Source organism: Photinus pyralis, unplaced genomic scaffold, assembly GCF_008802855.1.
Source record: "Photinus pyralis isolate 1611_PpyrPB1 unplaced genomic scaffold, Ppyr1.3 Ppyr1.4_LG2, whole genome shotgun sequence".
In the NCBI taxonomy this organism is placed as follows: domain Eukaryota; kingdom Metazoa; phylum Arthropoda; class Insecta; order Coleoptera; family Lampyridae; genus Photinus; species Photinus pyralis.
Window position 1 is genome coordinate 2,955,458 of NW_022170403.1, and position 27,138 is coordinate 2,982,595.

At 35.8% G+C, this 27,138-nt stretch overlaps 1 protein-coding gene and 1 non-coding gene across 5 annotated transcripts in view; both read right to left on the reverse strand.

Moving 5' to 3' along the window:
- Positions 1-27,138, reverse strand: part of LOC116164280 (protein slit) — a 270,589-nt gene that overhangs the window by 17,230 nt on the left and 226,221 nt on the right. For 3 of the 4 annotated variants that reach the window (XM_031478426.1, XM_031478427.1, XM_031478425.1), the window contains exons 6-9: positions 8,969-9,040; positions 8,847-8,918; positions 8,563-8,798; positions 8,370-8,514 (exon numbers count right to left, since the gene is read on the reverse strand). In XM_031478426.1, coding sequence (XP_031334286.1) covers positions 8,370-8,514; positions 8,563-8,798; positions 8,847-8,918; positions 8,969-9,040 — 525 coding nt within the window. Of the gene's footprint in view, positions 1-8,369; positions 8,515-8,562; positions 8,799-8,846; positions 8,919-8,968; positions 9,041-27,138 lie in introns of those variants that run through there. The other variant, XM_031478428.1, reaches the window with a different exon arrangement.
- Positions 2,654-2,779, reverse strand: LOC116165204. Its single transcript, XR_004144108.1, has one exon. It is a non-coding gene; the product is annotated as a U11 spliceosomal RNA (small nuclear RNA).

Here is a 27,138-nt window from a genome sequence, read left to right on the forward strand (position 1 = left end):
CTGCAGGAAGGTTCGGCGAACTTGGGAAGAATTTAATGGAAGCTTCAGGAAAGTTGAGGATTTGAAAGAAGAAATTCAGGAAAGTGTTATTAGATCAAACGGTGGTGAAAATTGACAAAATGATATATAGGGCGGTTGTTAGTACCTCAATAGTTCAATGAATAAGAGAACTAGCGGAAAATATAACATTGTTAGGGTTATTTAAAATCTATTATCCCAAAGAAAAATTACTAGGAAAATTAAGTATTGTATAGGTACGGGTTAACGGGCTGGTCAAAAAGTCGTAGCAACAGAATTATGTTTAATGGAAAGCGAAGTTGGAAAAAAATGTAAAGGATATCTAAAGAACCCACAAAGGGGACGCAAAGAAAAAGTGTGTAATGGTTCAAGGAGGTATGATAAAGGGTAACAGGACAGGAGGCAGCGACGTCGGAAGTGAAAAGCTTTAGCCAAAAGCATCTACAAAATTTCCATACAACTGAATACCGAACGGTCCTCGAGATCTCTACGCATCCATTATTTTTACAAAAAACACACAAAGGGGTTGATTCTGTCCCACTAGATCAGTAAAGCTTGTAAAACAAATTTTTGGAATCTTGAGGTAACTAATAAAAAAATAAATAAAACAAGGCGAGTAACGTTAGCGCATTTTCCACGAAATGATCAATACTTCTAAATTGGGATCCATCTCATCTTGTGAACTTTAAAAAAAATTGGAAGATGATCAGTACTTCTAGAAAGCTCTTATAACGAACTATTTACGTGTACAAAGGATAATACGTTATGGCATAAATATTCTTATAAGGAACTTACCATTGCGCAATCTGTGCATGCACACACCTGATGTTTAAAATATGCGATATGTTTGGTTTTACTACAAGAATCTGTGGTAAAAATTTCAAAAAAATCTCTATAAATAAGAATGTTGACATAGCGCAGTTTGCGCATGCCCACGTCTGACTTTTACTATATGCGGTATGTTTGCCTTTTTCAGAAGTATATAATTTTCAAAAAATATCTATAAATAAAAAAGTTAACACCTCAAGATTTTTCTTAGTTGAGGTTCCAGAGTTTTAGGCTACCGAATGCAAAAAGAACGAACTAAATATCTTGAAAACTGTAGTAGGTAAGGTCTCGGACGGACGGACGTAGGAAGTGGCCATAATAGCGCCTTCCAACGTGAGTTGGAAAATGCGTTAAAAATGGATTGCGCAAATAGAAAAGTTGAGTTGCGCATGCGCAAATTTTTAAATTCATCTGCAAGTAATGGAATATTAACTAACACTAAACACTGGAAAGCCGACATCCATAACTTTGTAACAAGAATGATAAAAGAAACCCTTATTTTGGCAGTAACTTTTTGACCCGTTAGTCTATGTAGCTGAAAAATAATAGCGACGTCTCTTATATCCTGAACAAAAAAACACCCAAAGAGCGTCGCTTTCAATCGAAGTTTGAAAATGATGTAGTCGTATTGTGAGTGATCGCAATAATTTTGTCCCAAGACTCCCAAGCCACAGCTTTATTAGAACACCTTGATATAAAGGTGCTAATGGTACAGGTCCCACGTTATCATAGCTTAGGTAAATAATAAGAGACATAAAAAGGTTCCCTCTTATATGTATCAGGCAAGGTCACAAATAAACGTGTAAACAAATATAGAAAAAGAGCTCCTGGGTATGGCTACAGCATGTGCAAAAGCAAATTTTGAAACTGGCGTTACATTTGCTCTTATTCCAAATGGCTATGTATCAAATTTCATTTAAATTTTAAAAGCTTTCATAAATATGAAAGTTTTCAATTCGGTTTAGAAATTGTCGAGATGCGAAAAGGGCACTGTGAATGTTGATCGATTACGCTCAATTTTTGGAATTTCGTTTTATATGGCTAAAGCTATACGCATATTGAATTTCATGTAATTCGGGTCATACTCATGGATATGTCAAAAGGGCCTTCCTTATTTTTTGGGCTACATTGCCATTTCACGAACTCCGATCTACAAATTTGATAAAGAATCCACCCACAAAATTTCATCGTAAACGGTCTATTCGTTATAGAGAATATCGTGCTAACGAACGGACGGACAGACACCGCACAATTATAAACTCGCTAATAAAGAAACGAGAGCGCTTGATAGTAAGTTTGTTCCGTTATTCTTTTGTTTATTCATAATAAACCATTGATTCCCTTTAGATCTCGTCCTACCTTCACTGCATTACATAATTATGAAATCGCATTTTAAGTGTAACAATAAAAAAAACAAAATATGGGTTATGCATTTTAGTAGTTTAGATTAGAAAGGATATCCAATAGTTAGTGTTTAAAGTGAATAAATCATACCTTTACTACAAACATGGTCCTAATTTCTGTATAATTTTACAAATTCATTGGATCCAATGAACTGAAATATGAAACAATAATCGGGCGCATATAAATTAATCAGAAGCACTTTAGTTATGTAATAATTATGTTACATAAGTAACAACGAAAAAATTAAAGAACCGTACTTATAAGTTGTAATTCAATTCAATGCCAATTATAAAAATATACGGACCACAGGTATCCTAACTAAAACTTATCAGATCACCAAAGACGATTGTGTTGTTATTCACGAATTTATTGGGCAAAATTTTTATGTTCTAATTTCTTTAGAAGAGGCGCCTTTGCACAATGGCGAAAAACAGCCTCTCATTAACAAAAATTATGTGTCGGGTATGTCTTGATTGCCATACCCCATGGGTCGATGACCCACGTGCTATTAAGAGCAAACACCCTTTTTATTCAGAAACGAATTAGTCCGTACGATGTATACCACACTACCCGCATTTATATCTAGGAGCGTTTACAAACGTGCCATCTAGTGATATAACTCGTAAACATTAGTACAAGTATCAAAAGGAATCAATATAAGACTACGACACTGGTCCATTAGATGGCGCGGGCTGCATTACATTCTGATTTTAAATAAGGGTTCAAGCAAGACCTCACCGCCACAGGCTAAGATAATGTATGCTCTTTACCTCGGTTTAATATTTTTTATATTGCCTTTTTGCGAACTTTCAAAACACTTTCATTATGTACTGTAATTTGCGCCACGGGTAAACTTGCCTTCGCTCTGGCACATTCACCCCTGTAAATTCGTCCCGGAAACATTTGCCTTTGCAATAACATCATTCCACAGTTGCAATTCTGAGGTATTCGATTTATCATCGAATCTTCGCCTCCAAGAAGTGGACTTGGAGTTGTTTCATCTGGTCATTCGCGAAAAGATGCTCCATTGTGAAACGGCCGAAAGAAACGTTTTAGCAACTTGATAGGACACCTTCACCTTTGGGATCATTTGTGTCAGAGCCGTTTTACAATAGGGCAGATTTTGGCGTCCTGAATAAGTGGCGCACAAATTGCAAGATTTTTGCAATCAATTGTAACATTTTTGACTAAGGGTACGGGTACCTATCTATTTATTGCAGTGAAATAAGTGTGTATCAAGAGCTAATTTTGTATATAAAATATGATCAGTTTGCTTACGCAATCACATCAATCTTTCGAGGACAAATAATATGTACCTGCCTGTTTTTCGATTATAAAAAACAAAAAACAATGCTTTTTGATAAAAAGTAGAAAATACTTCAACTGAAAATTCTAATAAGATTGCAATAAGTGACGATTGACGATTATTAAACTAGGCGCATTTATCAAGTTGTAGATAGACACGGTTCGTTTTTCGCAAATGACGAAATTGCATTCCCTCGCAAGTGTTTCGCAACAACCATAACTTTATTATTAGAAGAATATGGAAGTAAGGGCTTTATTTAGATTTTCGGATACGTCAAAATTTCTACCCCTAGCAACTTTTCAATATGAAAATAACGAATCTAAAACCGATTTTTGTAAATTTGAAAACAAAATCCCTGTCTTACTGAAACTGATTGCGTATGCCCAAATCTAGAGATTTATCTAAGAAGGAAGTGTAATTTTCTACGCGTTGGAATAATTTTCGTCTCTCCGTTTAGGGGTGCGTCATTTAACCTCCGCACACACGCAAAATTACGAATTTTTAACGTTCACAGTTTTGTATTTTTCAATTGCCTAATTCAAACATGAACTCATCACTACACTAATAGAAATGTGTCCAAAGAGTTCACAAAATAAGAGATCAATTACCCCGTGCAAAGGCGGACTGGCATACAATTCATGACAACTAAATAGAGGTCGCCAATGACAAATTGCAATGTAAAATTGTATCGAACTTTGAGATGGTTTTTGAAAAATATAAATTCTAAGTGACTATATAAAGTTTTTATTAAAAAGACTGTAATTACTACAATATTCTTAAAATAAGACGGGAAAATTTTATTTAAGTAGAGTTCCATTACAACTAATATTTCAGCAAGTATCATAATATCGACTTAATTCTTTATTTTTTTGTTATTTGCGACATTTTCAACATGCGAAACTAGATGACTCACTAGTAGGCGGGGAACACTTTCTGACCCGAAGGACCAATCTTCAAATGAGTATAACTTTTGTTTGAAAAGTGATTTTAAACATTTTTTCGCACCCCCATTTAAGGGTCCGCCCTCTTGGGGTAGGAATTTCGAAAAACAATTGGCAAAATTTTAAAGTGCATGCCCTAAAACTTATTCAAAGTCGTGCCACTCGTCATTGTAACTCGTATGATTGCTAAGAAAAATAAATAGTAAAGAAGAAATGCAACTTCCTTGAGGGTGGCTCCAAAACGAAACACGTTGGATCCTCGGATTATTTGAAAAAAAGTGCTTATTTTGATCCCCTCTTCCACCCAATTTTTTTACATACGTATATATGTAACACCCTGTAGAGTACATTTCTAATAAATATAGAAGTTCCGTCTTTTGTACGTAACAATACCTATTCACAGACCGCTTAGTTATGAATTAAAGCAAACTACAGTAGAATCTTCATAATCCGACACATATGGGACCACACAACCGCCGGATTATCAAATAATCCGGATTATCGAGAGTAAAAGAGAAAAAACACCAATTTTACTATGAATATATGTGCATACAATGAAAATGCTTACCAATTATACACAAATACGTAATTTTACACACAAGAAATTTGGCAAAATCGTTTTTATTTTTTACTGAAGTTATTTAAAAAGATATTTCGAAATAAATAACACATTATTATGGCCACTTTCTACAAGATGCTAGTTTCAAATTTTAAATCCGACGTTTCGTCTCCGGTTGACCATCATCAACTTTCTTTTTTCTTATGGAAGTAATTTTTACTTTTTGGATCATTTGATAGAGAATTCAAAAGAGAATGCAAAAATATAAACATCACAATTTTTTAAAATTATTAATATATTTTCTTTTTTGCCTAGAAAACTTTGTCTTTGATAGTGTACGTACGTAGTTTCTTGCGTTTTTACGAATTAATAGCGCTATTTATGATTAAAAGATAGTGATGTTTACATTTTTGAAATCAGAAAAAAATTCTCCATCAAATGACACAAAAAGTAAAAATTACTTCCAAAAGAAAAAACAAAGTTGATTAACTGAAGACAAAACGTCAAACTTAAAATTTAAAGTAGCACCTTGTAGAGGGACAAAAGTGGCTATAATAATGTATATTTATTTCGAAATATCTTTTTAAATAACTTCAGTAAAAAATAAAAACGATTTTGCAAAGTTTAGGCTTTTCCCGGATATCTCCGAAAGTAGTCGGAATTGTATAAGTTTCAAAACTGCATTTTGTTAAGCATCAAAATATGCAACATTGCCAAATTTAAACTACCTATCTATCTCTTACAGTTCCCGAAATCCCCATGGTGGCCCTCGAATTTGAATCGCCCTTATAGGGTGGTCTGTATGAAAAAATGTAGCTTAGGGTCGTATAACGAAAACCAAACACCCTGCATAAAAACTGTGTATCGCGATGGATTTTACATAAAAATACCCCATAACGGCCAGATGATTAGAGCTAGCTGAATTCTGTCCGCGCCAGTGATTTTCTCTTTAAAATTTTAAAATCCTCCACACACCTAGGTCCATGTTTTTTGATCTCTTAAAATAAAGTGAGTTTTTCAAAAAGAAAGTGCCCAATTTGGAGCATCATGTACAACCCCCCCCCCCCCCCCCCATAGTCAATTGGTTAGTGTTTCATATGAAAATTGATTGTCAAATTTAAGTTGATTAATCGACTTTGAGGTTATGTTTAAGCCGGTAGAATCATAAAAAAATGCAGTTTTAAAAGTTTCTCAAGCCCTCTCCTCAATAGTTTACTTTAGGTCATATCAAATACGAATAGATAAAATTAAATATTCTAATGTAGACGGCTACGGTAATGAGAGAATGAGTAGCTGGAGGAACTGAACCTGTACCTCTTTGCATGTTTTTGATTCAAACATTGTAATATAGTTCCGTTTTATCTGAATATCTTTGTGAGTAAAATATTTAGTGTGTTGGTGAAATCAAATCATCCTCAAAGGTTTTTTGTCAAGTGGAAACATAAACATTAACTTAGGGGAGGAGGGGACAGGGTGGCGATAGAACAAAGGTTAATTCACCTAATCGAAAACGTTATGCTCTACAAGAAAAGTAACCACACCTTTTTTGATAAAGGGTATAGATTTCGCGTCAAATGTCAAAAAATTAAAAAAAGCTAACTTTTGTGGTGGCTTACCCTCCTCTGCAAGAGCGAGGTGTTTTGGTCCAATAGGCAATCGTGCAAAATGGTTTGCTTTAATCATCAAACGCCCTATAATTTCATGTAAAAACATTTCCCAAAAAAAGTCCTAAATCGGAGTTGTTGAGGGTTACGAAATATCAATAAAATAGAAAATATACAGCCTTTATGTAATTTTGATAGTACGTATAGTGTTCCATTCTAAAATTCTTTTAGAGTGGGTAGTTACACTCTCGAAAAAAATGGGTCTGCACTGCTTTCAATTTAAAAGACAAAACAGTTTTTGTTAGTATTTCAAAAATTCTGAATTGAGCGCCTAAGAGTTAAACTTGTTTCTTTTTCATTTTCAGTACCTTCTGAAGTCTGAGTACCTTTCATCTGCATGTTAGTTTTCCGTAGGTAGGTCAGGGCCATAGCCAGGGGGGTGCCAAAGGGTGCCTGGCACCCTCTGGATATTAAGTGTCATCCTATGACCGATCACGATCAGAATCGTAAAATAAAAATGTACAATAGTGCTATTTTTGTACATTGTAAATTAATTATCATATCACAAATATACAATATTATTGTTGTTCATAATTATTACAATAAAATTGAATGAAAATGATTATTCTTGATAATTATAATACCTACGTACTACATTTTATAGTATGAGTACAATAATGGTAGGCAACGTATGGAATAATTAGCCTAAGAATAAAGTTATTCCTTTCTTATATTTTTAAAGTTATTTTTACCGCATTTTTTAAGAATAAAAAAAAATGTGCTATTGTTTGCGTTTTTTCCGTCCGTCCGCCTGTCTGTCTGTCCGTCCGTCCGTTAGCACGATATCTCATAAACGAATGGACCGATTACGATGAAATTTTGCAGGTGGATTCTTTATCAGCCCTTTTGACATATTCGTTAGTTATGAACCGAATTGCATGAAATTCAATATGTGCATAGCTTTAACCATATAAAACGCAATTCCAAAAGTTGAGCCTAATCGATCACCATTCATAGTGCCCTTTGTGCATCTCGACTATTTATAAACCGAATTGCAAACTTTCTTATTTATGAAGGTATTTAAATGAAATTTGATACCTAGCCACTTGGACTCAAAGAAAATCTAATGCCAGTTTCAAAATTTTGTTTTGCGCATATTTTTTGATTTTTTGACAAACAAGTTTCTCGAGACTTTATTTTTGTAAACAATAAGTGCACCCTCCAACATTTCGTTTGCACCCTTACAATTTTCGTTCTAGCTACGGCCCTGAAGTAGGTATATTTTTAATGAATTTAATATAATCGTGAAAATGGTATTTCAGTCGGGCCACAGTTTTCGATGATAATATATACTTTTTAGTACCTGTAGCAATTATACGAGTACATTCGCCCAGTATTTTAAAATAGTTCCCTTTTCGTTTAATTAATTTCTTCGTGTTAACATTTACTTAAAGGCAGTATTATCTTTGCTTAAAGCAAGCTAGATTGATTAAAATTGTTTGGTTACTGAATACAGAAAGGATCTTAAATTTTTCTGGGTACATTACTAGCACGTATGGGTAGTAAGTGCCGTTTTGCACATTTTTTTTTGTATTTACTAAGGGAATGTGTGAAAAAATTCTAAAACCAGTAGATAACGTCTTTTTGTTTTAAGACCGTTATAAATCTGCAAAATTTAAATGCGAGTTTCATATAAAAATTGGACGTACAATTCGGTTGTTCCATCCGGAAGATGATCGGGAACCTTTGAAAGGGCCTTCTCACGACAGTCTACAATTCCATCGGCGCACCGACATGGATGCGGGCACTGAGGTTCGCTGATACATTCTCCGCTGATTGCCTTCTCGACCAAACCTAATATAAAAAAACCTTATTAAGTGACAGGCTCACCCTAGGTCTTACCAGAGCATTTAAATTCTTGGTCCTGTAAATCGGCGATATTCTGTCCCTTTAAGTGATTGGGCGAATTGCATCTCGTGTACTGCGCCAAACGTGGCGAATGCCTTAAGTATCTCGCCAACCATGACAACTGGCAGTCGCAGTGGAATAAATTGTCGTTGAGTCTTAACGTACGCAATCGAAACATGTTGCTGAACATATCTTTGCCAATCCATGTTAAATTGTTATTATTTAATGTCCTAAAATGACCCGTTAACGAAAATGAATAATAAAATTAGTACCCTCACAATATTTCCAAATCCTTAAAGCTCCTCAAAGCCAAATCGTCAATGCACGTCAGATGATTATTATCGAGTTGCCTACAATGCATAAATGTAAATCACGCCGGTTTCAAAGTAAGAATACGTACAGGTTTTTGATTGCCGTGATGCCCCTGAGTGTTTTTCGTCCAATTACCGTAATCGAGTTGTGGCTAAGATCCCTGAAAAAAAAGTACTGTTTAATTATCATTTCATCTCTTTGTGCCTATGTACATAATAAAAAGCACAAAGGTTAGATATACGCAATTACGCAACCATGGAATCCATTCAATATTGTAATCACTGCAAATAATGATGAGTAAAACGCGTCAAAATTCGATTTATCTATAAACTTTCGATTTGTTCGGCCCATAATTATAATTTTTCAGTCTTCAGTTGTACTCCGGTATTTTACCTTACGCACTAGGAAAACTGCAGGAAAACCTAATTCGGAGTAGCCGGTAGAATGCTCGAAACTGGTCTAAGGAAATTCCCATCTCTGTCACAGATGAAAAGTTCTTACCTCAGTTCAGGTTCGAAATCTTGCTTTTTTGAAAAAAAAAGTTTGATGCCTTTGAGGCGCTCCACATTTTTTTTTAAATCCAGCACGTTATTTTCAGTTTCCGTATGCCTAATAACACATCCAAAATTTGAATCGAATCCGTCGAGCCGATACCTCGGAAAATTGCCAACATAAATATGTACTATACAGACGGAAATAGTTTACGTAAAAGTCAGGAAAATGATACATTACTGCCGAGGAAATATCGAAGTGCGAAGCCCCTCTGGGGCCGAGTACTTTAATTTCTGAGTCAGGTAATGTCATTTTACTCCAAATATTCAATTAAATTCATCTTGTTTTTAGTAATATACCTACATATATTCACAGTTTATGAATATACAGGGTGACACTTTTAAAACTTTCAATGGGCGATATCGTTTTTTATATTAGTAATTAGTATCACAAAATGGCCAAAACCGTTTCGGTAGAATCGAGGGGGAAGCAAAATGGTCGTATAAAGAAGGAACCAACTTCAACCTCGTACCCCCCGCCACCCCATGCCTAAATTTTGAATTGTGACGTATCACTTGTGATACATCATTGGAAAGCTCTTAAAAAATGCTTTTCAGAAATACCATACACTGGTGCATTTAAACTGCCCATTCACAATTTATGTAATAAAAATGAGTAATTTGAGTATTAGATGAATTTGTCAGTGTTTGAAATAAAAAAAAATTTATTAGATCTAGTGATGCTTTGGAAAAACAATGACAGCAATTTTTAGTAAATAATAATTTTCTATTGCTTTATTTGTTGATCGGTTATTATTATTTTAGTCTCGTTTTTAGTATTTCTTGGCAAGAAAATTACAAATTTTGAATTTAACTAAAGATTTCATAATGGTGTACACGTTAGCCGAAAGAGTTGAAATTATTTTCATCTATGGTTCTGAAGCGCGATCTGCATTTAGAACAGCAGCTGTTTTTAATGCCCGACACCCAGAACGACGTGTCAGTCACACTTATGTTGCAATGTTAGTGACTAAATTTGAAGAAACTGGGTCAGTGGAAAATAAGAAAAGAGACGGACCAAGAATAATGGATGATGAAGCTACTCAGATTGAAGTTTTAGGTCATTTTGGTGCAAACCCAACATCATCTATTCGAAAAGCAGCGACTATGACCGGACTTTCGCGAGAAACTGTACGACGAACTCTTAAGGTGCACAAATTCTACCCTTATAAGATGCAGATTGTACAGGAACTAACCGAAGACGACTCCGATCGAAGAATCCAATTTTGTGAAATAATGACCGAGAATATTCAAAATAATCCGGAACTGGTGAAAAACATTTGTTTTAGTGATGAATGTACATTCTTTTTAAATGGAAATGTGAACGAACATAACTGCCGGTATTGGGACGATAAAAATCCTCATCTTTTTCGCGAGGGGCATACTCAACGGCCCCAAAAAATTAACGTCTGGGCAGGTATCTTAGGTGATAGCATTATTGGTCCTCTGTTTATCGAAGGAAATTTAACTGGAGATACTTACCTAAACATGCTACAAAATACCGTCGAGCCTCTCATCACTCATGAAATAGAGAATCAAATAAATCCAATTGACGGAAACATGAATTTGATTGAAGATTTCATACATTTTCAACAAGATGGGGCTCCTCCTCATTACTCTATGGCTGTTCGTGAATTTTTAGATGAGAAATTTCCAGGACAGTGGATAGGACGAAGAGGTCCTATAGAATGGCCAGCACGATCTCCAGATCTGACACCATTGGATTTCTTTCTTTGGGGTCATTTAAAATCGGTTGTGTACAAAACTGAACCAGCTTCCATAAATGATCTTCGCTACCGGATAGTCAGGGAGTGCCGTTCACTTTCCAGGGAAGTGTTTAAAAATGTTAGAAATGAATTTGAAAACCGTTTGTGGTATTGTTTAGAACAAAACGGTGAACATTTTATTAAATAAAAGTTGTTTATTTGCGAAGTTCAAATTTTAGTGTAATAAATTGTGAATGGGCAGTTTAAATGTACCAGTGTATGGTATTTCTGAAAAGCATTTTTTAAGAGCTTTCCAATGATGTATCACAAGTGATACGTCACAATTCAAAATTTAGAAATTTAGGCATGGGGGTGGCGGGGGGTACGAGGTTGAAGTTGGTTCCTTCTTTATACGACCATTTTGCTTCCCCCTCGATTCTACCGAAACGGTTTTGGCCATTTTGTGATACCTCTAATATAAAAAGCGATATCGCCCATTGAAAGTTTTAAAAGTGTCACCCTGTATTAGTATCTATAGAGTAAGTAAAATGGGCAAAATTGCCCACTTGATTTCTGCATCCATTAAAAAACCATTTTGTAGGTTTTTACAAGAGCTACAAAGCTATTTACAGGAAATGCCTTTCAGTGGGGTGAGCTTAAAGGGCTAAAACAAGGTAGTGCTCGCATATAAATACACGTTTTAAACGTCTATATCTCACCGTATAGAAAATTCCCGGGGAGGAAAATGTTTGGAATTAAAAAACTACAATTGGATGCTGTAGCATTTTTTACGGATCTCCAGTTGTTTTGTAGTTATTTTGAAGCGAAGGGCGTTTTTCAAAAAATTGCAGAAATTCGTTATTCACTTTTAGCTTCAATTATTATAAAATTAAGTCTTCTAAATTGGTCACACTTCTAGAATAATACTTTATTAAAGAAAACTAGAAAAGGGTGAGGACTAATTTTAATTAGGGTGGAAATTAGGGGGTTGCTTGCGGTGATTTATTCGCTGAAAAAAGTACGGATCTACCTTATTTTCATTGTAGCTCACTTAATTTATATGGTGAGAGCACATAGTTTTTATTTTGCTTGTGTGATTGAGGATCTATTCACGGCTCCTTCTTCCTATTAAGTTTTTATGTGTTGGAACAGATGCTAGAACAGTTTGATGTTATCACCATAAGTGAACTTGCTCCTATTGACATTTTAATTTCTGCGCTACAGTATTTAAAAGATCATAGCGTATTTGTGCTTATGAGGTCAATTAACGTTATTATTAAAGTTTGTTTTTTTAAAAAAAGAAGAAAGGTTTCTTTAAATATTTTAAAAAATGTTCTACACATTTTTCTTTAAAAATGAATAGTTTACCTTTATTTGACTGTAAAACTCTCTAATTTAACGTTTGGCCAAGTCACAACTCGGCTCGTATTAGTTATGCAGCAGTCGTTAAAAATCCACTTTATTTGTTTTTTTAAAAGTTACGATTTGGTTCTCCACAGATTTTTTATAAAATGCATACTTTTCCGAGTTTTTCGCGAATAACCAATTAAAAACATTGGCCTTTTCCGAGGTCTTTTCTATGAAAAATTCATACTTTCGGTCGCGAATAACTGGAGTAAGATTAACTTTCCAAAAAAATGGATAGAACACTATTTGCTTAGAATTAATTAATTCTATTCCTGTGTTAAAATTACAATAAACATTGCCACCCCCGCGATGGGGTGTCAAAACTGTCCAAATTTCAAGATAATAGATTCATTTTGAAAAAAATGCCAGGGCAAAAGCTTCATTTCCTGGACTATAAAAGAAGGGGAAGGAGTGGAAATATAACATTCAATCTTACTTGACTTCCGGGCCAAACGTGTTAATTCGACGGATCTCAATCAAGCCCATTGGAAACTCCTTGCGAGGCTTTCTTTCGGCTAGCCAATATTTATGAACAGAGGGGGCAGGTCCGGGGAACACCATTCAAGAAAAATTGCCAGCTCGAGGGGAACGATTCTCATTCCAGACCCCGTCCATCCTTTAAATCGCATCAGCCGCAGGTACACCAAGGAGGGGCAAAAGCTTTTATTTTGACTCAAAAACCAATCATGCTATTTTAAATAAAAATTATCGTCACTAGTTAATAGAACAAATTCAATAAATATTTTACGCCCCCACATACAACAAACCGAAATCTCCGATCCGTTACACAAACTAAAAACCGAATCGTAATTGAATTCAAAATTGCAGTTTGGCAAGTTAAATGTAAAATATTACCTAGTAGAAAAGTTCCACTCGACATCTACAAGATACTCCAAAATATATCAACACCCTGTACATTAATCCTAAATAAAATGTGACCTATACTAGTTTGTATGAACATCCTGTATAATAGTAAATGAAATGTAACCTGCGTTTGTGGGAAAATTTCATCTTATCGAAATCTTTCTGTAAACTAAAATAAAACGTAGCTACATGAGAAAGCATTTATAAGGGCCATTTATAGCAATATCTGACCAAGGCCCTTATATTGTTATCCCACCCACAAATATTACCCATTGCTCAATGTTATACCAGGCCGTGGAAAATCAAATTTTCATATAAAGTATAATAGTAGGAGAGCTGGTGGAGATGTATTTGAGACACGCTGAAAACTTATCCAATACTGCTCCAATAATACCCAAACACAGAAATGCAGACCTGGCTGGGGAGAAGCGGGGCTAAATCAACCCTTTATATTTTTAAAGATACGAATTTTTTCTCAAAAAATGTTTTTGAGGCACTTTGAAATTTTTATTACTTATAAATGTTTGCAAATTTATTTGTAAAAAGGTAGCTTTTAATCCCATTTGGTGTACCTACCGGGACCGTGTACTCGTAATTAACAACTTTACGGACGGGGCTCCATGATATGGAGTTGGCGACATCTGGGCGCCATCCCTGAGCGTGTTATACTAACGTAGCGATTTTGTAGTTTTTTCCTATCTTCTTCTACAGTTTTGGTCCGACTGTTTTCAAATAGGTACAACTCCTGTGTGACCAAATTTTGCTTTTTTAGGAGCGAAAAAAACCACCTTTCGTAACGCGCGCGTCTTCGAGAGGTAGTCGACTTTGGGGGCCTAAAAGCTCGCTGCGAATTTTGTCACGCAAAGCTCGAGGTATGAGAAGTGCCCCAAAAATTCAGTACTATTCTGTGGTGGATTTCTAGTGAAATCCACCAAAATGCATATTGCAGGTGAACGGGACATCGGAAGCGGTACTGACAAAGGGAATGTGGTAGCCTTCGACAAGATCTTATTGATAGTCAAAACTGGCTAATGGAGTACTGATCTGTTCCACCAAAATACGCTGAAGTCTCTTCGATTTCACACGAGTACTTTTATAATTTTTTAGAAAACTTTAGAAACTGTAACAAGCGTCCTTAAGAGTGTTAAAAAACGGCTAATCATGAGCTTATTATTAAGAGTTTGACTCTAAGTGCTTTGAAAAATCCTCCAAAAGTCGATAAAAGCCGTACTAAGGTATTTGAGGCGTTTAAGAGTTTCTATGAAGGTGATAAAGAGGATTGGAAAGTTAAAAGGTCTTCTTAATTAATTACAAATGAGGGACAAACAAAGGAGAGTATAATTACGCATGAGATGGGTCCCAAACAAGATTTTATAACTTGAAAACGAAAACTTGGGGAATTTCTTATGGCGCGAAGCGAAATTTTTGAGATAGATATTCCTGTAAAGATAAGAAACCATGGCAATGAAAAACAAACGGTGAAGTTTGAATAATTTTTGATGGAAAAACGTATTTTCCATTAAAAATTATTAAAACGTAAATATCTCTCGTTCGAGCGGCCCCCCATACTTTCTTGGGGGAGGGGGCTAATCCGACTCCAAGTCCCTTAAAAGTTATCCAGGTGCACCAGAAAACATCTAAAAAGGGAGAGGTCGAGGGAGAAGTTGTGTTGCAGTACCTAATCCTATTTTTCGGCGTGCTGCAAACAATGTTGCCTGTTTGATCTTTTCTGAGAATCAACACCTAGGTACCATTTAAAATTGGAATATGCTTGTGTACCAAAGCAGAGTGCAGAGCAATTTTCTCCCATTTCGCCCACATCTACACCCCTTCATTTAAATTTGTTTCCTTTCCAATAGAAACTTGATGTGTCTGAGAATGTTTCTTCAATTTTTGGAAACGTGGTTAGTAAGAGGGACACGTGGTATAAATTATTCTACCGTAATCAGTAGTCAGGAAGCTGAAAGGTGTTTTTCCATACAACAATGGTACCGTACTTGAAGGTAACGTAAGAGAACTGATACGACTGATGAACATTTTTGTTATCATCAGATTACATTGAAAAGCGATTGTATGTAAGAATTTCGATTAGATTATGATATCCGGTTTTGTAAACACTTCACTGATGTGATATCCAAATAAGCAAAATAAACAATCGGCACTGTGCCATAGTAAATTTTGTTTATTATCAAAATAAACAATTTTTAAAATTAACCACTAAATTCACAGTGTTCTAGTCTAGATCTCTTTGTAGATGAAGATCACGGATATACATAGATTTATTTATTATCCCTCTATTTTTTTGGGCCCTCAACATTTATTTAAATATTGAAGTAGCTGCCGTAGGCTGGTGGTAACATTTCTGAGAGTACCAGGCTTGGTATGAGTATTTTGTATTGTAATTTTATGTTTGCATGTTCTAATAGGTACATAGGGCAACTACGTTTCTATTTGTTTAACTTTTATCATGGCACGTAGGATAATAATATGTACTAGGAGCGAAGATAATCGGAATTCATTCAAAGAACAGCTCGTAGAAATAAAGGATTGAAGCTTGCAAATTTTGAAAAAATTCAAGAATTTTACATATGATGCAATGTAATATTGAAATAGCTGTTGTTTAAGAGGTGGTAAACACTTGTGAGGAACTCTACTGATTTCATTGATATAATGTTTGTTATCAGTAAATTACATTCACTGTCGATATCAGTTTTTTTCTAAACACTTCTCGAGCATCGGGTCTAAAACTGCGTTCCTGTACATTTCACACATATACTCTGCAGCAGGGAAAACATGTGAGCCAGTAACAGCTTGTGTTTCTTATTGTCATTTCAGCATTTCATTATCAGTTTACTCTATCGTATGGAAAACGATGATCAAAATAGCTAATATTTTCAAATTTGAAAAAATAAATTACAGCTATACTGCTATTGAAAAACTGATATGAGGATAAGATAAGATGCTTACGCAAATGTATAGGTATAAGTTTAACAAAATAACTGATAATGATTTGAGCGAGAGCCATTATTGATAATTTGAACTTAATCTTAATTAATAAAGTAGTTCTTCTATTTAGATAGTAAACTGTCAACGTACCTAAATCTTCAAAATATGAACCCGATCAATAGGTTCCATAAATGCAATTGATATAATTTACGTTGATTACATAGAAAAACGCATAGCTAGAAACCCAAGAGACGGTCGTACAAGAAATCATTCATAAATTGAAGAGGACTTAAGCAAAAAGTAGCAGTACAATTCAGGATTGCGTAATACGAAATCTACAAAGACTTTAAAATCTTTAAAATTTAAAAATTTAAAAATTTAAAATTTAAAATGAAGTTTTGGTGAATTTTGAGAAAACCATACCGAAATTGTAATACTTAGAACAATATCTAATCAATAAAATCCATTATTATTATTATTATCTGAAGGAGATACTGACACTCAACTATTATCAGCCAATTCTAAAGACACCAATCAGTAACAACGTTCAATACTAAAGGGACATGAGATTTCATAGTAAAAAACCTCTTGTTTGGAGCAGTAATTGTACTCACACAGGCTGGACAAGCTTAAGTCAGCAAAAGTGACAAGTACTATGGCTGTGGACAGAGAGCTCATATGTGAGTAAATTGTCTACAGACTAAAGTAGACGTAATAAAACAGAAGAAGAAGTGAAAGCGTGTTTGATCAGTGAAAAAAACATGGAAGTTTTTGCAAAAGAAGAGGCAATGTTTTGCAGTTTTAGATGCTTATTTAAAATTTCTTGTGGAAATTCAAAATGTCGCATAGGTTCAATGTTGTTGTCTAGTACGCAAGATGCCGCTTACGTGGCGAAACGGCGCGGGAAGGGGACTTCGAGAAGTAGTATAAGATAGTTAGAGTAATGAGAAATGAGAATGATGTTTTGTCTGTACATAATAAGATTCAATTAAATACAGCATCACGCCGGTCACCTGTTTGTTTCATTGTCCATCAGTAACCTTCTCTTCGCGTAGCCAAATTAGCTCGTCTACAGACGTAAATTCAAAAAAACTAAAATTGGTCATTTCCTTGAATGTCTTATTTCATCGAAAGTATAAGAGATATAAAAAAAAGTGTTATATGAAAGTTACTGTCTTTGATACACTTAATTTAGAATTGATGACAAAAAAATTCAAGATGGCTACTTTTGAGGAACATTACCAACTTCTTAAAGTTAAACAGGCGCCATATTGGATTTTTAAATTACTTGATAGATTTTTTAATTCTCTTTTCAACGAGCTATCATAGCATATGACTCAAAATAAGATACCAGTTATATCAACGGTTTTTATATTTTAATCAAGTAGTCTGTAATGAATTAAAAAAAACAACAAAATCTATTCGAGGCAACAAAACAATGAAAATAATTACATCAGATATTTAAAATATCAGAGGCGCACTCGTGGGAGGGGGGTTTGGGCGTTACAACTCCCTACAAAATTTTATATAAGTAGGCCTAGAAAAATTCTGACTTTGATGACATCACTTATTGTCTATCTTATTATCCATACTTACAAACCTACAAAATGGTGGTATAACTACAAACTATCCCCTCGTAAAAATGTCATGCCAGTGTGTATGGGAAAATATGCACAGCAGCTAATATAACTATTAATCAATTATTAAGTAGCAGTAAAGATTTCTCTAGAGCCCCTTTTCGAGATTCATAATTATGTCTGCCTATTCGTGTGTCTGTATTTACAATACGGCATGTGCATATTTTCCCATACACACTTTTTTAGTTCATTGTTTCGCACACCTTTAGAATAGCGGCCAATGTTTCACCGTTAATTAAGTATTTATTTATTTATTTATTTTGCCTTTATTTTTGAGTGGGCGGGGTTTCAGCCAAGGCTGCTCTACCAACCCAACCCACTATACATTTACAAATATCCATGCCCGAACCCGGATTCGAACCAGGGACCCTAGAACCACAGTCCAGCTTCAACTGAACTGCGCCACACGGGCCGGCAAGTATGCTACCTTTACATACGTACCTTCGAAGATGTCTGTAAAAGCATTCTATAAAAAATTATCAAAGTCCTCGTGTGAGATCGTAGGAACTTCAGCGCATTTTTGTGTGGCAGATCAGTAATTAGCTAGCTTTGACTCCATCATCAATAAGAACTTGTCCAAGGCTATCACATGCTCTTTGTCGATACCCATTTCCTACGTCTCGTCCGCCTGCAATTCGCATTTTGGTAGATTTTGCTAAAAACCCTTCATAACATGGTACTCAATTTTTGGAGCACTATACTCATAGCTCGGGCTTCTATTGCCAGCACGAGAAAGAGAGGTCGCGATTCGAGCTTTAAGAAACTTTAAACAGCATGACAAAATTCGCAACGGAAGATACCTTTTGGGTGCCCGAAGTCGACTGTAGAAGAAGATAGGAAAAAACGGAAAAATCTCTAAATTAGCACACCACACTTGGGGATGGCGCTCAGATGTCGCCGACGCCACATCATGTAAGACCCACCCTAAAGTTGTTAATTACACGACCCCAGTAGGTACATGTACACTCCTTTCTATAAGCGTTCTTCAACTGGCCCGCAATTGCGCCCAGCCAGCCAGCCTGCCAGCCGGCCAAAGTGAGATTAAAAGCTACATTTTTACAAATAAATTTGCAAAAATTAATAAAATAAAGATTGTCATGAAGATCGCCTCACAAATTTCCAGTACTAACGAAATAAACCCCTAAAGCGGATCTAAAAAAAGCGGTACACCACCTCGGTGTGACCTTACGGGGTCATTGGATTTGACTCATTTTTATTAGGCTTGTTACATGTGGCATATACTGTGCAAAGTTCGAACCGAATCGGTCTAAGCGTTCGGCAGTTATCGTGTTCACGGACGGACAGACGGGCGATCGCCATTGACTCCCCTATAAACCTTGCATCGCTTTGCTCTGTGCCTCTGTCGCTTAATAAACGTGATATCGGAAATGGTCTAATAGAAATCAAACACCCCGTTTATGAAATAGACAAACTAAAATACAAATTCATTTAGTGTCATGCGATAAAAATGGGAATCTCCCATTTATTTTCTTAATTTCTTTTTTAGGGAGGTGAAATCGAATAACGTATAATATACATATTAATATACTATTTAAAGGTTAGGGCCTAAAATGACATATGTAAAGGAAAAATTTGTGCTTATATAGGCAAACGAAGTCTTAAACGAATGAAATATATAGCGCTCCATTATTTTAATGTTGGAGGGCTAAAATTGTAAAGGTATCCCCCACATTTTTATTTTTTCAGAATCTTTTTTAGGGAAATGCGCAAACGAAAAATCGAAGTGTGCCTAAATATGCAATAAATGTGCAAACGAATGCAGTATTTGATGTTTCATTATTTTAATGTTGGGGGGCTAACTTCACGCGGGTAGTTTAAACAACACAAATACAAAATTGTACTACATGAACACCTTTTCGAGCGGCGGAATACATGTTGCTGCTTCGTTGATGCAGTTTGAAGGATCAGATGAGAACTGTCAGTGAGCGCAAGGCCAAGATTTGAGAACAATTGGCGCAATGTAAATTTCCCTATGGCCCATTTTATATAACTCAACGCCTTTACTTTGTCGTATGGCACATCTTAAAAAAAAACACCCTGTATAGTAAAATTAAACTTATCCTACTTTGTTAACGAGTCAGAAAGTTCGTTCATTATTGTGGACTTTTTGTCCGTCCGTCCGTCTGCATACATGATAACCGAGGTTCGAGTCATTCTATTGGTTCACCAACAAAGTTCTTAATTATTTAAGACACAATTCAGTAGGGTTTGTTTTTGGTGCGATTCCATTTGTGACCGAGTACTTTAATAAATTTAATTTAATAATTTGCCGACCTGCCGCCCATTTCCTTTAAGGCAAAAGTCGTCCGGCGAACTGAACGTAAACACCCAGCTTTCCAGATTCTGGCCGATTCGCCCAATCGCCCTTTGTAGGTACTTTCCTTTGACAATTCACTCTTGAGATACTATGCGATCAAAAATGAGTTGCTGTCGAGTTACCTTCGGAATTTTTGTTTACATGGGAAATCGTATTTAACTTGAACTTCCAAAGGCGACTCGACAGCAACTCATTTTTGATCGCCCGTTATAAGGAATTATAATCGATCACGACAAGGGGTCGAGGAGGAAGACTATGGTTAGTATAAATTAATTCCTTTCGTTGAGACCTTTCATTAAAGTACCATGAAGGGTAGAACATGTGCTCCCCCCCCCCCCCCCCATTTTCTACAGTTTAATTTGGCACCACTAAAGTCATGCAAAATCTGAGAGCAATGGGTTGTCGCATGTAAAAGTTATGCACGTTGCACACCTTCAAGGTATAGGCTACCTACTGCAAAAAATTCCAGGACTCTAGGACCATTCCCCTAGAAGTAGTCCAAAACGGTAGAACTGGGTCCGGACGGACGGACGCACAAACCGCAAACAATAGCGAATTTTTTTTAATTCTTAAGAAATGCGCTAAAAATCACTACAAAAGTAACTAGGTTTGAAACTCCGCTAGCGCGCATAGGGCCGATTCTAAAACCGGCCCTCAGTTCTATCAAGCGCCGCAACTGTCAAGTGAACTGCCATGCCTTAACAGAAGGTAACTTTCACCCTACAGACGATTCAAAAAACATCACTACGCGCCAAGTCATTTTTTCCTGGTTAATGTACAATTTTCAGTGGGAAGTTTCAGTCGCAATCGAAAATGTCACGGAAATGTCACTGCTGTCACTGTAATTGAAGTGTTTTTGCAAAAGAAAAGGAGAAAATGGCCGACAATTAAGAACTGAACCCAGAAGTTTCGTCGCGCTGAAAGTTCACGAGCCGCGCGTCAGTTCAGTCCAAGCTTTGCGCGAAACATCCCCACACATTCATGCCTGGACTGAACTGACTGAACAGTGACAAATAACTGAGTGTTTAGGGGAAGCTTTAATCAAAAAGTAATCAGATTTGCAAGTTACTAGAAAAGTAACTAGGTTTGACACATTGCTAGATCAAATCAATTAGTAATAAATTGCATTTTTGTGTGTATTTCCCATCTAAAATCATAAGTTTTCGTGAAAATTATCTATTTAGAGAAATGCGACCGAAAACAAAAGATATAAATGTCCATGCTTTCCATAAAGTTTCGCCAATTAGGTAACAAACAAATGGCATACAGCCATTTTCTTTTCACGTAACATAAACATAGGAAGGGTCACTATATTACAACAATTTACATATTGTTCTAACTGTAATACCATTTTATTCAGAAATAGTATATTAAGATACAAGTGTATAATCAAGTCTTTAAAGCATGCGCAACGAGTTTAAGGGCACGACGCAAAGCGGAGTGCCTTTAACGTTGCAAGTGCTTTAAAGACCAATTATACACGTGTATCTTATAGTATTTTTTATTATACCTGCAGTATAATTTAAAAATAGGAAATACAATGAAGTCATATTGACGTTATACTCAAATATACATGTCTAATTAAGTGGGCTGGGTGTTCGTAATTTCACGATTGCCATGGAAATGTCACTTGACGTTTGCTTATAAAAATCATCGTCTTTGTGAATTCAACGATTTCCGTTGAAAAAGATAATACACCGCCCATTAAATCGATTGTTGTAAAATCTAAACAAACGTTGGTAGGTGTAAAATCCAACTCCAGCAAAGCCTATTATAAAGAATATGAAAAGTTGTTTCCATGGATGAATAGGAAGTTACTTACGAATAAAGTCTTAAATGCATCGATAATGCTGGCATATATGAAGGAAATGTCAAAGGTATTTAAATCTTCTATCTTTTGGTGCATTCATTCAAAACTTCACTTATTGCTGGGATTAAAAAGTGGAACAGATTTGGAAGCATACCCTAAATTACGCGCGTTTGTAAAAGCTTCAACCAAAGGATAGGTACAAAAGCCAAAGAAATGTTCTGCATTTACAGAAAGCGACCTAAGAGGATCTTTTATTTCAGCCCCAGATGACAGTTTCAAAAGTCATACTTGAAGTATCGTTACTTAGCAACTTTAAAGCACGTGTGTTTTAAAGGCCTTTTTTTCGCACGCATTTGAGTGTTTAAAACGGAGATTGTGATTCAGGTATAATAAATTAAAAAGTAATCGTAAACGATTTACATAAAGCGCATTTCCACTTGCATTCATTTCCCATTTGTAAGATGCAACTTCTGTTAAAATCGTAAAAATCCGGCCACAAATATGAAAGAGCGTTGCACATGGGCAATCCATTGTTGACGTGCTACTTCAATTTCAGTTTATGAGAAGAATTTCATTTCAATGCTTTTCTAAATAAGAAAGTTGGAACTGCGCATGCGCAAACCTAAAATTTAAAACTAATGTTAGATTTTCCTTTGTTCCAAGCGCCTAAGTATCACATTTCACTTAAATAGTTCCATAGATAAAAAAGTTGGCACTGCGCATGCGCAAAACCAAATTTTGAAATTGGCGTTTGATTTTCCTTTATACCAAGTGCCTATGTATCAAATTTCGTTTAAATTCTTCCATAAATAAAAAAGTTGGCACTGCGCATGCGCAAAACCAAATTTTGAAATTGGCGTTTGATTTTCCTTTATCCCAAGTGCCTATGTATTAAATTTCGTTTAAATTCTTCCATAAATAAAAAAGTTGGCACTGCGCATGCGCAAAACCAAATTTTGAAATTGGCCTTTGATTTTCCTTTATCCCAAGTGCCTATGTATCAAATTTCGTTTAAATTCTTCCATAAATAAAAAACTTGGCACTGCGCATGCGCACAACCAAATTTTGAAATTGGCGTTTGATTTTCCTTTATCCCAAGTGCCTATGTATCAAATTTCGTTTAAATTCTTCCATAAATAAAAAAAGTTGGCACTGCGCATGCGCAAAACCAAATTTTGAAATTGGCGTTTGATTTTCCTTTATCCCAAGTGCCTATGTATCAAATTTCGTTAAAATTCTTCCATAAATAAAAAAGTTGGCACTGCGCATGCGCAAAACCAAATTTTGAAATTGGCGTTTGATTTTCTTTTATTCCAAGTGCCTATGTATCAAATTTCATTCAAATACTTTTATAAGTAAAAAAGTTTGCAATTCGGTTTATAAATGGTCGAGATGCAAAAAGGGCACTGTGAATTTTGAATCGATTCGATCCAACTTTTGGCATTGCGTATTATATGGCTAAATCTATGCCCATATTGAATTTCATGCAATTCAGTTCATAACTAACGGAGATGTAAAAGCAATCGAACATTTCTAAACAAAGTTATCGTTCACACGGACAGATAGATGGACAGACAGACAAAGGAACAGACGGAGAGATCAACCGGCAGGCGAGAGATAGCAATGCAAAATTATAAACGATCTCTAGGATCGTTAATAAACGGCAAAAGGGTAAAATTATGGAACATGTAAAAAACGGTTTTTTTGTTTTTTTTACAATAACTTTTTTTGTAAGCGGTACAGAAAAAATTCCTTCCTTGGTGCAAGACTCGACACCATAACGAACCAAATAGCGAAAAAAGTAGAACAATAGCTCTTAAGATAAAAAACTAGTAGCGTCGCAAAGTTAGCGGACAGACGGACGGACGGACGGACGGACGGACAAAGTGGCCACAATAGCGCATTTTTATTTTATTTTTGTGGAAATGCGCTAAAAATATTAGAAAACGGTCTTTACATTCTCGGCATATTTTTCCAAGAAACTTCGACCGAGATTCTTATCACAATTAGCAATGGGCAACCGCGCAATCACAAACCATGGTGCAATTCCCCCTTTTTAGCTAAATTTCTAAACGGATATGATAACTAATGGGAGATAATCAGAAATTTGCCGGAATTTAGTTTCGGAAGCTTTTTTAGCGCAAAATAAAAAAATCTGGATACATCTGTCCATCCTTACGGCTGTGCGGCTCCTAGATCTTCATTTTAAGAGATATTGCCCTATTTTCGCTATTGGGCTGTCGGGGCTTGCACCGTGGAACGAATTTTTAGCGCATTTTCTAAGAATGAAAAAATGCGCTATTTTATTGCGTTTTTTCCGTCCGTCCGGGCCCACTTCTGCCGTTTTGAACTACTTCTAGGGGAATGGTCCCCTAGAATCCTGGAATTGTTTGTAGTAGGTAGCCTATACCTTGAAGGGGTGCTAGACGGCCGTCACATTTCGCTGTCTTAGGGGGAATTATTTCCTGAGATATGCTGTTGTTGAAAGTAAAACTTTTACATACGACAACCAGGTCTCAGATTTTGCATACGCATGCATTTAGTGGTACCAAGTAAAACTTTTGAAAAATGGGAGGGCGGGCGAGGGCAAAAATTAATTTTATGAATTCGTGGAATTTTCATGAATGTATTATTTGTATGTTAATTAAAGGTCTCAACGAAAAGAACCGTTTTCTACCAACTACCGCCATTCTTTCCGACTCCTTATCAAAAGAAGGGATCGGGGGGGGGGGGGAGATCATTCATCTCAACGAAAGGAATCAATTTTTACCAATCATATAGTAGTCCTCCTCCTCGACCCCTTATCGTGATCGGATATATTCCTTTATACCTCCAGAACGGATTGTCGGAAGAGGGTATTCACAAAGAGCGATTGGGACGTCTGGAAGAAATATATCCATTGGTGATGTCAAAACTTTAAGAGCAAATATCTTGAAAACGGTTTGTTAGAGGAAAGTACTTTCAAAGGCAAAATGAATCGACTAAACTGGACATATCTATTGGTGAAGTCGAAGCAAATATCTTGACAACGAAATGTCGGAACAGGGTACTCATAAAAGGCAAATGGAACGTCAGGACGAGACATTTCTATTGATGATGTCAAAGCTTTCAGTGCAAATATCTGCAGAATATGGAGTGTCGGAGGATTTTGAATGCAGGCGGTCTTTAAATGTTCATGTGCAAAGAGCCCCATTAATCATCTTTTTTTCACAAAAAATACTGCACTTTTTGTCTTACGATTATTTTTTAACTTGTTTATTTTTACATATGTGTCCACGTTCCAAAATGGTTCAATTATCTCGCCAGATTGCCTATCAGTGAATTATCATCGGCGATATAAGTATAGCTACAGATTGATATTTATTTAGTATCAAAAGCAAAATAAGTGAAATATCACCAATATTTTTCCATAAACGGGATGAAATTTTTAACTATTTTCACTCTCTTTCTCATAGCAGTTATATACGTAAAATGTGAACCTTTCAGCCAAGAACCCGGTAAGCAGACATTTCGTTTAAAAAATGAAACAGGTTTAATTCCGCACATTGTACAGATTATTACTGGCGGGACTACTTGGGCAGGATCCCAGAAGATGCACTTCTTGGAGGTTACGACAAATCGGGAAATCCTACATATCTTGCCCAGACGTATAACTCACCAAATGCAGTGGTTCCTGCCTATACCACTAAGGGAAATAAATTTGTTTTAGCAACTGTCGGTGATAAAAAAATAAAAGGGGAATTATATTCAAAAGTAAGTGTAACTTCATAAATCTTCTACTAATTGGTATTACATTCTAGATTTTGTGCACTCCTAATCCTTGCAGATATAAGTGGATTCTTACAAATCCAACAGACGTTGGCAAGTTAGAATCCAAATATACATTAGTTAGTGCCGGCTACCACCTTACTGTAAATGATGCCTTGTATTTCGGAAGAGTGAATTTTGATATGGAACTTCGTGTTGGTACATTCATTAAAGATAAAACCCCGCGTTTTGAAACTCTGTTTCAAAACGGAAAACGGGCGTTTAATAGTTTTGAAATTTTAGTTTACGACTATAATAACCCTGAGTGTGTTATTCCATCCAAGACTAAGTCATAATGAATTAGGTGTGATACTTAAGTAATTTTTCAATAAACTTTGCCATCTTGTATTCCTAATTGATTAACCTCTTAAATTCCTCTCTCCATTATGGGTTGCCAAACCCCCAAGGTTTTAGCACTATACCTAGCACCAAAGTAATAGATCTAGCACCACACCAGGAGTGTACGATTATGCTTTCCTCCAATCGTCCGATGACTTGCTCGCTCGCTCGATGGCTTCATGTCCATCGATTGAAAAGAGAATGGATGTACCTATTACGATGAAATTTGGCAGATGGATTCTTTATAAAATTTGGTAGATCGGAGTTCGTGGATTGACAATGTAGACCAGAAAATAAGGAAGGTCCTTTTGACATCTCCGTTAGTGATGAACCGAATTGCATGATATTTTGTATGTAGGCACCTCGAATAAAGGTCCTAACTAATTCCCAATTAAAAAAATTGTTTTACAAGCTGTGCTGATCTGGTGGGATAGAATCAACCCCTTAGATGCGTTGTAAAATGTCAAGCTCTCGAGGATCGTTCGGTATTCGATTGTGTCGGATTTTCGTGCTTATAAATTCTGTATCCCAAGATGCTTCTAATAAAATCGAATTGAAATGACATGTCGCTTTGTTTGTCAAAAAAATTTCACCATAGAAGTTTCGAATGAGGTCCCGGGATCGTGAAAATGTAATTTAAAAAAAATGTCTGTATGTATGTGTGCGTAACGCTTTCTTATCACTGCGATACAGGTCGCAATTTTCACGCTATCAAGTTCAAATTTTGTGACTAGTTGGCCTTCGCGAAGATCTGGTGAAAATCGTAAAACAAGTGTTCGAGTTTTCGCGATTTTTCCGAAATTTTTCGAGCAAATGTTGGTCCACCACATCGAATGACGTAATTTTGAAGCTA